General features: G+C 47.7%; 1 protein-coding gene across 2 annotated transcripts in view; it reads left to right on the top strand.

The window, feature by feature from the left end:
• Positions 1–10,669, top strand: part of SLC39A7 (solute carrier family 39 member 7) — an 11,348-nt gene extending 679 nt beyond the window's left edge. Inside the window, exons 2-9 of one of the 2 annotated variants that reach the window (XM_018558115.1) lie at positions 909–1,363; positions 3,365–3,533; positions 3,633–3,704; positions 4,766–4,888; positions 6,106–6,115; positions 7,202–7,350; positions 9,263–9,459; positions 10,415–10,669. In XM_018558115.1, coding sequence (XP_018413617.1) covers positions 914–1,363; positions 3,365–3,533; positions 3,633–3,704; positions 4,766–4,888; positions 6,106–6,115; positions 7,202–7,350; positions 9,263–9,459; positions 10,415–10,666 — 1,422 coding nt within the window. In that variant the 5' untranslated portion in view covers positions 909–913 and the 3' untranslated portion in view covers positions 10,667–10,669. The remainder of the gene's footprint in view (positions 1–908; positions 1,364–3,364; positions 3,534–3,632; positions 3,705–4,765; positions 4,889–6,105; positions 6,116–7,201; positions 7,351–9,262; positions 9,460–10,414) is intronic. The other variant, XM_018558116.1, reaches the window with a different exon arrangement.
• Positions 10,670–13,770: the final 3,101 nt, after the last annotated feature.

Raw genomic sequence — 13,770 nt, 5'->3', positions numbered from 1 at the left:
GCTCTGTGGCATCACATTGAGGTGGTGCCCGGTTGGGGGGAGAGGAGTGTTGAGCGATGTTCGTTTGGCCCCCTACAACACACATCAATCTGCTGGGGTGCCTTACAACAGCACGAGGGCCACTGCATCGCACCAATGCATTTAACCTGCTTTGCTGCAATACCGATTTTCATTTACTTCCTGTTGTGTCTCTGCTGCAGGAAATCAAAGTGGGACTATAAATAAAAATGACAAACAAGTGACCTCACTGCCAGATATGAAACATTGGTTTCATGGACGTAGGTCAAAGGCTTTGCGGCCCCCCGGTCTTCTCTCACTGGAAGGCATTTCCTTCCTCCCCCCCGTATTCTCACACTGGAAGACATTGGGGCCCCCATCTCCTCTCGGTGGGTTTTGGTAGTTTTCCATACTGCGTCCTCCTGGGACAGGTCTGGAATTATGACGGCCCCAAATTCCCGGCAGTTTGGGAACCAGACGAAGGTTTCTTACTTCACCAATCAACTTTCAGAGTTTTCTTATCCGGGGTGTCGCAGTTGTTTTGGTTCCCGTGCTATACCATTCAAATCTGATCCTCGTCATCCATTCATATGATACACTTTAATAATATTCGAGTCATCCCAAAACGAATAGTTTTTGGTGGAATCGCCCACTGGCAGCTTGTGTCTCTTGGGGACTCTAGTGGTGGAATCTCCCTGATGCAGTCACTGTGTACCAGGAGCTCTGTGGACTACAATCATTGGGAGTCTGGTGGCGAAGTGAGACCCTCATTCTGTGGCTGTAGTGGGTGGGCGGAGTTTAGCACCCAGATAAGACAGAACATGGATCCCATTTCTTCTGCCAAGATGCCCCTTCCCTTCTTTATATAAGATTATCTCGGCCACCCTCACTGTTTCCATTTTGTCTTCCAGGTGAGATGGGTCGTATCTGGCAGAAAGGAGGGCGAGCGGCCTGTGCCGCGTTGATGGCCTTAGTGGTGGTCAATCTGCTGTGCATTGCATTGGCTCAGAATCATCACGGACACAGCCATGAAGGTCATCACCATGGGCACAGCCACGGTCACCATGGCCACAGTCATGAAGGTCACCATGGCCACAGTCATGAAGGTCACCATGGCCACAGCCATGGGCATCATGGACACAGCCATGAGCAAGAACACGGGCACAGTCACGAGGGCCTTCAGAAGCACGATCACCACGGTCATGGTCAGGAGGATCTTGATGAGTTCAGGAGCCGCTGGCAGTTTGGTGATGCGCCTCAGGAGGGCGCTGAACAGCCTGTTAAGAGGGAAGCCCCTGTAGACTCTCCACCTCCTCCATCACAGGGGGCAAGAGAGAAGCTGGACCCGGTGACACTGTGGACCTATGTGAGTATGACACTTTTTAGCCATAATTAGCCAATACTGATATGTACACAATCCTTACAGGAAGGTGGGGACTTGACTTGTCTATATTGCAGTTGCACCTTCTTGCCCCCAGCCACTAACTGGACAGTGAAAGCACAATGATGAGCCATCCTCCTGTTCACTCTGCTCTCTCCTCCTGTCATATGCACTGCAGCATGCCTGATTGGCTCCTTGCACTGCACCCCCCTATGCTGTACATTGATAACAAGGGCTAATATAAAGTCAGTTTTAGGTACTTACATTAGCTGCATTATAAAAATAAATGTAATGAACACATAGCTGCATCCATTGGTGCTTCTCTTGTATATCTGTGTGGAGTTGTGTGTAAAGTGAACCTGCGTTTTGGTTATGCAGGTTTAATTCTGACCCCACCAGCTGCTTATACTCACTTGCTTTCCCTTCACTCCCCATGCTGCTCCAATTACTTGGGGAAGCAAAGTGGCATACTTGGTATGTCAGGCGTGGTGGTCATGTGACTCCCTCCCCTTCCATGTCACGGTGCTGGTGCGCGCTGTTGGGCCGCTCAGGTACCCAGCACATGGAGGCGGAGAAAGAGTCCTCGGTCCTGAATACTCTCCAGGTCATGAGTATAAGCAGCTGCTAGGAACGATGACAAAATGAACCCGTGGCATGTGTAAAAATCTCAGCCCAGTTGTAGTTTACCCCTAAATACAGCAATGCAGTGGGTTTAAAGGGAACTACTAATGGTCTTGTTTGTCCTTTTTTGGTTTATTTTTTAACTTCTTCACCAGCAGAAGACTCTCATTTCCATATGGGACCGTGCAGGTGAAGAGCACCACGCTTTGTACAGGGGTCTATGTACATCGGTATGACATGCCCCCTTGCCTTGGCACAGCTGCAATTAGCTTGGAGCCATGACCGCTGTAGTGATGACGAGGCGCGGGGCGTGTCAGGCTGTCCCACACAGAGCGTGGTAATCTTTATTTTCATGCTCCAGCCAATGGGAGTTCTTGCTTCGGCTGGGGAAACATTAAAAAAACATAAAGGCGATCGGTACTTTAATTTTTGTTCCAATCTGACTTAATTTCTGTATTTTAGTGGTAAACTGGGCTAATGGTCACGTGGCCGATGGTTTTGGCTCCAGATTGACGTATCTGCCAGCCTATGCCGTGACCGAGAGTAATCCCTCAGGGACATTCCTCTTTGCTGGGGGACCCTGAGCAGTAACAGGTGTGGGCATTACCCAGAGACTAATGTCCATGTATGATACTGCGCACACTCTACAAGTGGCTTTAAAGGCATAGTCCACCTTTTACAACAAAATGAATGAATGCGCCCACATATAATAATAAAGAAATGGGCAATCTCTACATTTCTGCATTGAAGCCTGCAGAGCATTGCAGTGCACAGGCCCATGGATCGTATACCCCCTCCCCCCCGCAGCCCCAGGTCGGTACAGGTCTTCTGCATGGGGCTGAAATGAGTTATCAATGGACTATATGTGCAGTGACATCTCTGCCCTTGTGCTCTATTGAGAACTGTGAGTCCCTCTGCTGTGGTGGTGGTCTTTCCATACTCGGATCCATGTGAATGGATGAGGGCAGAGCCATGCTGATTGTGGGGGCTCGGGGAATGTGTCCATGTTGCATCTAAATATGGTGGACTAAGCCTTTAAAATTCAACGTTGGCCACTTATCATAGAGTGGGCTGACTGGCTCCGGATTGTTATGTCGCCCACCACACCCGGGGAGTTGTCCTCTTGTCAGTTCTTCATTAGTGAGCTCTGCCAGGGCTTCGCCTGCAATGTACCTTCACGTTGCCAGAGTTCCCATGCGGTTGTAATCTCTCGCATGTGTGTCTGTTCTCACTGACGCTCTCCATCTGCTGTACAGATTGTTTTCACCCGGCGCGTTCTGTTTGCTCTCGTTGTTTGTTCTGTTCATGCTGATGACATTCTTTCCATGTGTAGAGCGATTTACTAACAGCCTCTTTCTCTTGCAGGCGATCGGTGCCACGCTGCTGATCTCGGCCGCGCCGTTCTTCATCCTCTTCCTGATCCCGGTGCAGTCCAACAGCAGCCAACATCAGTCCCTGCTCAAGCTGCTTCTGAGCTTCGCCTCAGGGGGGCTGCTGGGAGATGCCTTCCTGCACCTTATCCCCCACGCCCTGGGTATAAAACGTTTAGGGTCTTTCCAGTGCTGTGTGCCGCCATAGTGAGGATTAACGCATAATTTTTATTTTAAACGAACTTTGTCTCCCCTTCCACTAGAGCCGCACTCTCATCACCAGGAGGAGGAGACTCACGGGTCACATGGTCATCACGGACATGGACATTCTCATGGTAAGGAGTGATCGAGGCTTATTGTCCTGTTGTGAAGAGTGCCCTTGAATCCCAGAACCCCCACTCCCCTTGGCATAAGGCTCCTGATGGGGTACCCTGGTCCACGTGGACTCCGATCCTTAGGGACCAGCCAAAGCCTGTCCACCATGTCCTTGGTGAAGGCTCTCCCAAAGAGAGACCCCCTGTGGGGAAGGGCAAGGTACTCTCATCCTCCATTCCACCCAAAAATAAAAGGATTATTCCTCATTTCAGTGGGCGGAACCTTGTAAACCATCCCTTTATGCCCCATCACCCGGATACACATGCAGAACTGTTGGTTTATATATAGCCAGATGTTATAGAGCAGGGGTAGGCAACCTCAGCATTCCAGCATTGGTAAAGCTACAAATCCCATCATGCTTCTGAGGGTCATACCTGTGGCTGTCATAGCCTTGCAATGCCTCCTGGGATTTGCAGTTCCGCAACAGCTGCTGTGCTTAAGGTGCCAACCCTTGTTCTATGGAGCCATTTATTCCAAACTGCAGACAGCTGTTTCAAGCTTTTTCACCATCATCGGTGCAATACATGGAAAACATGGCTTCTATGGTGTAGGGCTTTGGGACCCAATAAGACAGTATAACCATGCAGGGTAGAATGAGAAAGGAGAGAACTTCTGTCGGATTAAAGGAACAGGAAGTGAAGGAAAATCTCCCCAGTTTGGGCTCAGGCACAAATTCAAGCAAACCAGTACTGAGATAAATATGGAAGCTGGTATTGCTGACCACCTGGAAATGCTAGTTGTTTGGCCATCATGCTAATCCTTTGGCTTCAGTACTTTGAGTCACTGACCCACAACAGGTATGCAGATCGGACGTTCTGACTTCAATTGTTGCGTGTCGGTTCTGGGTCAGCGGCTCCGAAAAGGCTGAAGGATAAGCATTGCAGCCGGTCTACAAGCTTGTTCAGAAGGAGGATAGCAAACCACCCCCTTCCCCCACCCCCATGCACAAAATAACCCACTTAACTGCAGTGTATTTCCTCAATATTCACTCTTTTTTTGTTTCTTTTTGTCCCTCTGGCAGATCAGAGCCATGCCCATATGATGTCTGTCGGCCTGTGGGTGCTGGCCGGTATCATCGCCTTCCTAGTGGTAGAGAAGATTGTACGTCACCTTAAAGGAGAGGTTGGACATGGGCATAGCCACGGTAAGTGAGTGTCTGGTTCTAGAGCATGGCAGTCTTGAGCAACTACAAATGTCAACATGGTATAAGTGGATATTACCTTGTAAAAGTAGCAGTGACATCATTACTGTGCTGTACATAGCCTGCGCAGATAGCGGAGCGGTGGGAGGGACCCAGCAGACCCCACCCACTACAGTCTGCCAGCAGTGAGCAATCTTTATTACAGAAGGGGACGGAGACAAGACCAGTCATCCTGCACAAAACTAAGGCCGCAGTGAGCGGTCTTTATAACAGGAAGGGCGGAGACGAGACCAGTCATCCTGCACAAGGAGAGAGTAGCTGTGACTGATCTTTATTACAGGAAAGGGGGCAGAGACCAGACCAGTCACCCTGCACAAGAGAGAGCAGCAGTGACCGGTCTTTATTACAGGAGGGGGCGGAGACAAGACCAGTCACCCTGCACAAGGAGAGAGAGCAGCAGTGAGCGGTCTTTATTACAGGAGGGGGCAGAGACAAGACCAGTCACCCTGCACAAGGAGAGAGAGCAGCAGTGAGCGGTCTTTATTACAGGAGGGGGGGCGGAGACAAGACCATTCACCCTGCACAGAGAGAGAGCGCAGCAATGAGCGGTCTTTATTACAGGAAGCTCCAAGTCTCACATTGGATTACTGCACAGATCTAGAAGAAATACACAAAGCTCACCAGGATACCCTTTCAATCAGCTGTAGAAGGTTTCAGTTTGCTGTACTCATATTAGCTGTTCTGAATTTTTCTATGTTGCTCCTTATTGAACAAAATAAATGTAATGAACAGATATCTGCATCCATTGATGCCTCTTCTTTTTTTTCTTTCTTTTTTTTTTATATATATCTGTGTGGAGTTATGTGCAAAGTGGCATGCTTGGTACTTGAGGCGTGGTGGTCATGTGACTCCCTCCCCTTCCATGACACAATGCTGGTGCACGCTGATGGGCCGCTCAGGTACCTAGCACATGGAGACTGGGAAAGAGTCCTCGGTCCTGAATACTCTCCAGGTCACACAGAAAACGTGTATAAGCAGCTGCTAGGAACGATGACAATGCAGCCGCAGAAGTACTAATGGTCTTGTTTGTTCTTTTGGTTTATTTTTTTAATTCTTCCCCAGCAGAAGATTCCCATTTCCATATGGGACTGTGCAGGTGAAGAGCACCACGCTTTGTACAGCGGTCTATGTACATCGGTATGACATGCCCCTCTCGCCTTGGCACAGCTACAATGAATTGGAAACCATGACCGTTGTAGTGATGACGAGGCGCGGGGCGTGTCAGACTGTCCCACACACAGCGCGGTGGTCTTTGTTTTCATGCTCCAGCCAATGGGAGTTCTTGCTTCGGCTGGGGAAACATAAAAAAACATAAAGGCGATCGGTACTTTATTATTTGTTCCAGTCTGACTTAAAGTGACATTAAACCTTCAGATTTATTAACATAAAACAATAGTGTAATGTGCGCCTTACTGTAATCCATGGTTGTTTCCCTTCTCTTTGCTGCTCTTCCTTTTAAATCCTCATGTCTTCTCATGCTGGGGGAGAACTTCCCTTTGCAGCTGAGTGCCTCTTCCTGTAGTGCTGGCTCAGGTTGTGAACCTACACACAGACACCATATATACATTCCAGAGACAAGGCAGTTTGCTGCAAAACAGAAGTTTTGCCAGCATGAGAACAGATACAGATTTAAAAGGAAGAGCAGCAAAGAGAAGGGAAACAACCATGGATTACAGTAAGGCGCACATTACAGTATTGTTTTATGTTAAATAATCCGAGGGTTTAATGTCACTTTAATTTCTGTAGTTTAGTGGTAAACTGCGATTGGGCTAATGGTCACGGGGCCGATAGTTTTGGCTCCAGATTGACGTATCTGCCAGCCTATGTCGTGACCAAGAGTAATCCCTCAGGGACATTCCTCTTTGCTGGGGAACCCTGAGCAGTAACAGGTGTGGGCATTACCCAGAGACTAATGTCCATGTATGATACTGCACACACTCTACAAGTGGCTTTAAAGGCATAGTCCACATTTTACCAAAAATGGATGCACCCACATATAATAAAAAAAGAAATGTGCATTTACTGCATTAGAGCATTGCAGTGCACAGGCCCATGCATCGTTTACACCCCCAAGTCTGTACAGATCTTCTGCATGGGGCTGAAGGGACTTATCAATGGGTTATCAATGGATTACATGTGCAGTGATATCTCTGCCCTTGTGCTCCATTGAGAACTGTCAGTCTCCTATTAGCTGTTCTGAATATTTCCATGTTTCTCCTTCTTGAACAAGGTCAGCCTGTAGACATATGTGCCCTTTGTTACAGCTCCAAAGGAAGCCAAGGCCAGTGAATCTAAGGATAAGGAAGATGAGAAATCGGAAGGGAAGGAGGGAGTGAGGCAAAGGAAGAACGAGAATAATGGCAGCCAGAAAGGCAAGAAGGGAAAAGAGGAGCCGCCACGATCAGGTGATTGCAGTGCTTCTGGTTATGTTCTGTACATCATCCAATGTTCATATGGGGCCACCAGACAATTGGCATTAAAGTGCTGCCAGCCGGTGTGTTTATTGGCAGCATCTCCTACAAGTCTGTACACTGAATTCAGATACTTGGATGAGTTGAATTTAACTAATGGATATATTATTTTTAATTGCTACATATTTGCAGTTTATTGATGCTTTTATATCTGCGTGAAGTTCATCTGTATAGCCCATTTCCAGCTTTAAATCTGAACTCCAGCCTTTCTATTTTTTCCCACCCTTGTAGCAAGTCCTCCTGTGTTGAAACTGTTTGTTTACTGTCACTCCCCCGTAAACCTGCATCTCCACAATATAACCCTTTCCCTTTTGAAGCTACAGCAGGTACCGTGAGCCCGCCTTCATTTCCTGTTCAAATGACTTTGATACTTTGATGGTATCTTTCATTATCAATCCCCTCTCCTTCTGATCTGTACTGTAGTTGCCCTCCTCTCACAGCTATCGGCTTTCTCTGCCATCAGTAATTTTATTCCAGAGCATTATTTGAAAGGACACAACCCCGGCTTCCCTTTAGACATCCATGTTCAAACAACCATATATACACACACCCACCCAACACACAGGTTGAACTTGATGGGCCTGTGTCTTTATTCAACCTCAAATACAATGTAACCATTTGTCAGATTGCGCAGATTCATTCTGCAGCACCCAGTGGCCAGCAGGGAGAAGCATGCATGTCTAAAGGGATACCGGGGATGTTATTTCATATAACGCTCTGGATTTTGGAAGAAGATCTAAGGCTGGGCACACACCTTACAACCATCGCAAGACTTTTGTCTTGCGATGGTTGTAAGGTACTTAAAAAAACGTACGATCTGCCTATGTTGCATAGGCAGATCGTACTTGTGATGATCACAAGCCCCGCCCTGAGGGGCGGGCTTCCGATGACCGCAATGCACAGACCGGCCCGTCCGGCTTTTATCGTACGGACATGCTACACACCTGCCAAACATCGTACGATGCTCGGCGGGTTTTCAAAACATGTTCGCAATTTAAAAGTCGTGCGACCTTACAGTAGTAGAGGTCGCACGGCTTCCACACACCTTACGATAATCGTACGGTCGCGGGATTTCCCGCGATTATCGTAAGGTGTGTGGGGACCTTAAGGCTGGGTGCTGTAACATTTACAGGAGCCTGCCAGCCTCTCACCTTAAACTCGGCAAAGACTAGCAGATCGATGCAGTGATGATGTGATTGGGTTTCAAAACAGGTATTTCTTAAACAAAATGATTTGATTGGAAATGTTCACTTACTTGTCAGTCGGGGGGGGTGGAGAAGGGAAGGTATTATATGCATACATTACACTTCTGTGTACTGGGACCCCCTCCTTCCAGAGCCAACCCCATTCTCTTTTAAAAAATAAAACTATAACATTTTTTAATACATGCCTTTCTTTCCCCCAAGGCTCTTTTGGCCAATCCAGCTTCCTTCTTTGTTCCTGTCGCAGTAAGAAATATTTATTCCTGCACTGAACGGCTCTCACAATTGAGCAGTAGTACTGTGAGCCCTGCCTGTCTTAAAGAGACACCTCCAGGGGGCGGGTCCATGACAGCCTGGACTTACAGGAAGCAGGTGGAATGAAGCTGACTGTCATTCAATTTGAGCAGGAGTGGACCCTTTGCAGGAGACGGTGCCAAATTGAGGAGAGAGGAGATCAGCAAAAGTTATTTTTTCCCCCCAGTCGTCTTCCAGGACAGCCTATGAGTCCGGCTGTCCTGGAAGGCTACTGGGAATAGAGTTACCAGGAAGTACTAACTCCGTTTTTTTTTAGAAGTTCTGACCTGTTTTTATTTGTCCCTCCTTTTTTTCAAATCCGCTTTAACCCTTTCCTCTGCTCCATACAGATATGACCGTCTCTGGCTACCTCAACCTTGCTGCTGACTTCACCCACAACTTCACCGACGGTTTAGCCATCGGAGCCTCTTTCTTGGTCAGCACCAACGTCGGCATCGTTACCACCATCACCATTCTCCTGCACGAGGTGCCCCATGAGATCGGAGACTTCGCCATCTTGGTACAGAGTGGCTGCACCAAGAGGAAGGTTGGTATGGCTAAGCAGGAACAGATTGTACTTATGTTTCTAATGACTTTGTGTTCTCTTTTAATAAATATTGTCTTCAGTCGGAAGTGTGTGTGTGTGGTGTGTGTGTGTGTGTGTGTGTGTGTGTGTGTGTGTGTGGGCAACTGCGAATGTCCTTGGATCCAATGCCATTCTTTATTCTAGGTGAATGTATCCTCCTATATCAGTGGTTCTCAACCCGTGTAACCTCAGGACCCACATTTGTCCTTTGCCATTAAGTCGCGACCCAAGTCCCACTGCAGGCGATCGAACTGTGGGTGGGAGGTGTGTTTGGGGTACCATTCAAATGAATGGCAGCGCAACATGCCTGCCGCACCAGAACACGTACTAGGTGTGATTGTGTGGTACAGTGCGTTACTCCTGGTCCTGGCACTTCTACAGGACACATGAGGGAGCTGCAAGCAATGCACGTATGGATGGAGCTCGCTCATGGCCATAGCCCCATCCTATCCCACCTCAAGCTAACACTCGGCACCGGTCAGCATATTCTGAATGGCTGCTTGGCGCGAGAACTGACAGTGCTGCGTTAGGGGAAGGCAGAGGAGCCTCTCACCTAGAAAAGTGGAAGGCATGCAGCGACCCACTGAACATGGGGTCGCAACCCACTTTTGGGTCGCGACCCACCAGTTGAGAACCAAGGCTCTATATGTCTCTATGAAACTACCATAACATGCACTGATCAACCTAAAGCTAACTTTGGTGAACGCAACAGCAGCTGACTGCCTGTGTTTACTAATCTCCATCAGCACAGCACATGTATTATACGGCATCCCTACCATCCCTTTGGACGTGGGCTATTTTAGAACATTGCACTGTAATATAAGCTGTGGTCCTGACCTCCCCCCCTCAACCCACCCCCCAATACAGTAAGAATTTTATGGATCCATGTTAAATTCAAGCTTCTTCTTTGTTACAGGCGATGATGCTGCAGCTCAGCACGGCATTGGGCGCTCTGGCAGGCACTGTCTGCTCCCTCTTGGCGGAAGGAATCGGTGAAGCGGCCACTTTGTGGATTCTTCCTTTCACCGCCGGCGGATTTATCTACATCGCAACAGTCTCCGTCATCCCTGAGCTGCTCCAAGACTCTCGCCCCTCTCAGTCCATCAAGGAGACCATTGGGCTGCTTCTCGGGGTCGCCATGATGGTGCTCATTGCACACTTTGAATAGATTGTTGGCAGGGCCATCTAGCTGGGACCTGCGCCACGGTGAATAGTGACATAGTAAAGCGCTAAGGGCGTCATTGTCAGACGCTGGCTGAGTCCTTGTGCTGTTGCAATGCCATAGGACAAGGCCGATGTCACCTTCTTTCACCCAAGTGGCTTCAGAATGTGATTATCATGGTCTGCCCACTTCATTTTTAGGCCGGATTTTCTTTTTTTTTCTGGACCAAATTATTATGTAATCATTAATTTCGTCTATTTTTGTTTTTTTATATCTCTGCTCGCTCCATTCCATCGCTTCCCAGTTTTATAGCATTGAATACTGTACAGTAGACGCGACTCTCTTCTCTTACCCCAGGGGTCCTTTAATAAATTATTTTATTGGCGCGTCTTCCATTCTTTGCCATGTTAAAAAGTGATAGTGAGCAGAAACTGACATTTGTGTTTGGGTCAGACGGCATCAGGACACTAAACTGAAAAATTGTTACACGACCTCTCTGTTCTGTATGGGATTAGTGGTGATGGGAGGTGTAGAGCAATGTATATATGGAATGAGTGTGTCTATCGGACACCCCCATCCAGCTATAACTATAAAGTCACAATATAGTCTATGTAAACCCTGAATCCTATTTTTCAGTATGTTTGGGGTCTAAGTAATAGTCCAGGAAAAACCGCACACCAGAGACCATGTTGACAGTTACCATTTCCAAAATGACCAACCACTGAAGCGGTTTACATTTAGGGGCTGAGTTGTAGACCTCTCCTAATCCCATAAGGGTGAAACGCATGAGTAGTGTGTGGTTTTTGGGTGGGGTGGTGTCCTAATCATGGAGCTTACTGAAGTAAAAGTTTTATCTATGGTGATGTCAGAGGTGTGCAGCTTTTCTATGAGTATTACTGCGACACACAAAGCGTGGACGGGCTCCTGGTCAGCTCCTGCAATACACATCCAGATGGGGGGAGGCCTTTGAGGGGTGTGCAGTGCTGACCGTCTTCTATACAATGTTTGGCTTCTTGTCTCACTGTATAGTTTTCCTAAGCAGTTTGTTGTGAATCTAGGTTCTTACCTGGAGATCCTGCCAGGAAGCCACACTTCCTGTTGAAGGCTGACAATGATGATTCACTCCCTCGCAATTAGCAGGGTTGTCCGCTTGCCCTGTGTGATCCTTCAGTTGACCGTTCTGATAGACCTGATGAACAGCACAAAGACCAACTGAAGGAGCTCACATGGCAGGCTGACAACGCTGCTGCTTATTGCAAGGCACTGGCTTAGTGTTGTCCGTTTGCAACAGGAAGTGCTGACACAACACTAATCCACTCCTTCACAGTTACCTGTGTTGTCAGCTTGCCGTGTGTGATCCTTCAGCTGGCCGTTCTGATAGACCTGATGAACAGCCCAATGGCCAACTAAAGGGGCTCACATGGTGGGCTGAGAACGCTGCTGTTGATTGCATGGCACTGGCTTAGCGTTGTCGGCCTGGAACAGGAAGTGCTGTTACTGGAAGGATCTCCATGTAAGAAACCTTGTAACATATTCAGAGATAATTATTTTCTTAAAGGAGAACTATGAGGTGAGTGATTTTCACTCAGCCTCATAGTTCTAGCCGACCTGTGACAATAGATCGGGAAGTGAGCGAAGACATACTGTCGCTCACGGCTCCCTGCAGGGATTCCCCCCCTCCTCTGTCTGATTCACTGGCGTAACGTACTCGGGAGGGGGCGGGCACAGCTGTCAATCCCGCAGCTGGGTGGATCCAGACAGTAATGTTGGGATCCGTCCCGGCTGCGGCGGTCTCAGTATACTGTGAGCTGTAGCTCGGGGTATACTGAGCTTTGGGTGACGGGAGAACGCTAGTTTGTGTCGTCCTGTTATCCTTAGGAGAACTATGGGGTAAAGCCCTGACCCCATAGTTCTCGTTTAAGAAAACTGTACACAGAGAGGCACAATGCCAAACATACTGGAAAATAGACTTCAGGTTTACATGCACTTGCTGAGACTTGTAGTTCAGCAACAGCCGGAGGGGTAAAGGGTGCTGTTTTGTACAGCGCAGAAAGCACTGGAAGCTATAATGTCTCAATACCCATTACAGTGTATCCTGTTTGTTTTAGTTTTATTTTTGTTACTGTCCTTCGGTCTGAAAGGTAAAGGAACTTGTCATATGAAGAGGTGGCGCCTCCTGGCTTACAGGCAGCGGCATTGCAGCTTTATATTCCTGATTGCTGTAGGCACAAGCTATCTCTTAAGTGCTTTCCATGGGCTGCTGGGAGCTTTTAATGTTGGTTCTCTGGAGGATTTCCTCCTTTATTTTTTTTTAAGTAACTAGGACAGAAAATTAAATAAAAAGAATGAAAATGGTTTCAGTGTTCTTTGTGTATTCTTTTTTTGCTCTTAGGAGCGCTACTGGTAATCCGTACGATGCTGCAATGATGGAGGGGTTTTGAAGACGGGCCATTCAAGTGGTCATGCTATTGATATTTAAAGTAGAACTATGGGGAGAGTAAAATGTACTCTTCCCAATACTTTGAGCTGTTGTGTGACGCTGCAGCTGGCTCTACAGATCGAGGATTGAGCAATCACAAATTGCTGATCGCTCATCTCCGTGCTTCTCCCCGCAGAGTATGGTGACTGTCAGTCATCACTCCCCACAGGGATTTGGCCCCTTCTCTCTCCATTGCTCCAGTGCTCATTGTAGGGACATATAAGGAGGGGTGGGTCTAGAGAAGCGGAGCCAGCTGTCAATCAAGCAGCGGGTTGGATCCCGACAATATTAGCATCTTTTTCGGCTGCATCGCGGCTCTGAGATGACGGCATATAGCGGGCAGTAGCCTGCTATATGCTGAGTTTGGGTCCCAGGAGTACAATAATAAATATCCTGTGACCCAAAAGACAAAATAAAGCCGGAAAAGGTTTGTCTTTAGTTCTTTAAGTATTTTTACACATTCAATGCAACAATCCATATTTAACAATGGACTACCACTTTTGGTCTGCTAAGTATGGTAGCGAGAACATTTTCTCATATTTGTTCAATAAGTGCATAAATAGCATATGGGGAATCCTGTGAGCTGATCATTTCCTGTGCTGTCTGCCTCTCTTGCACTGCTAGGAGTTAG

The sequence above is a fragment of the Nanorana parkeri genome, unplaced genomic scaffold (genome assembly GCF_000935625.1).
Source record: "Nanorana parkeri isolate BGI_ZX_2015 unplaced genomic scaffold, ASM93562v1 scaffold321, whole genome shotgun sequence".
Classification (NCBI taxonomy): domain Eukaryota; kingdom Metazoa; phylum Chordata; class Amphibia; order Anura; family Dicroglossidae; genus Nanorana; species Nanorana parkeri.
The sequence above is the reverse complement of the archived record's forward strand: the minus strand, read 5'-3'. Positions and strand labels throughout refer to the sequence as shown.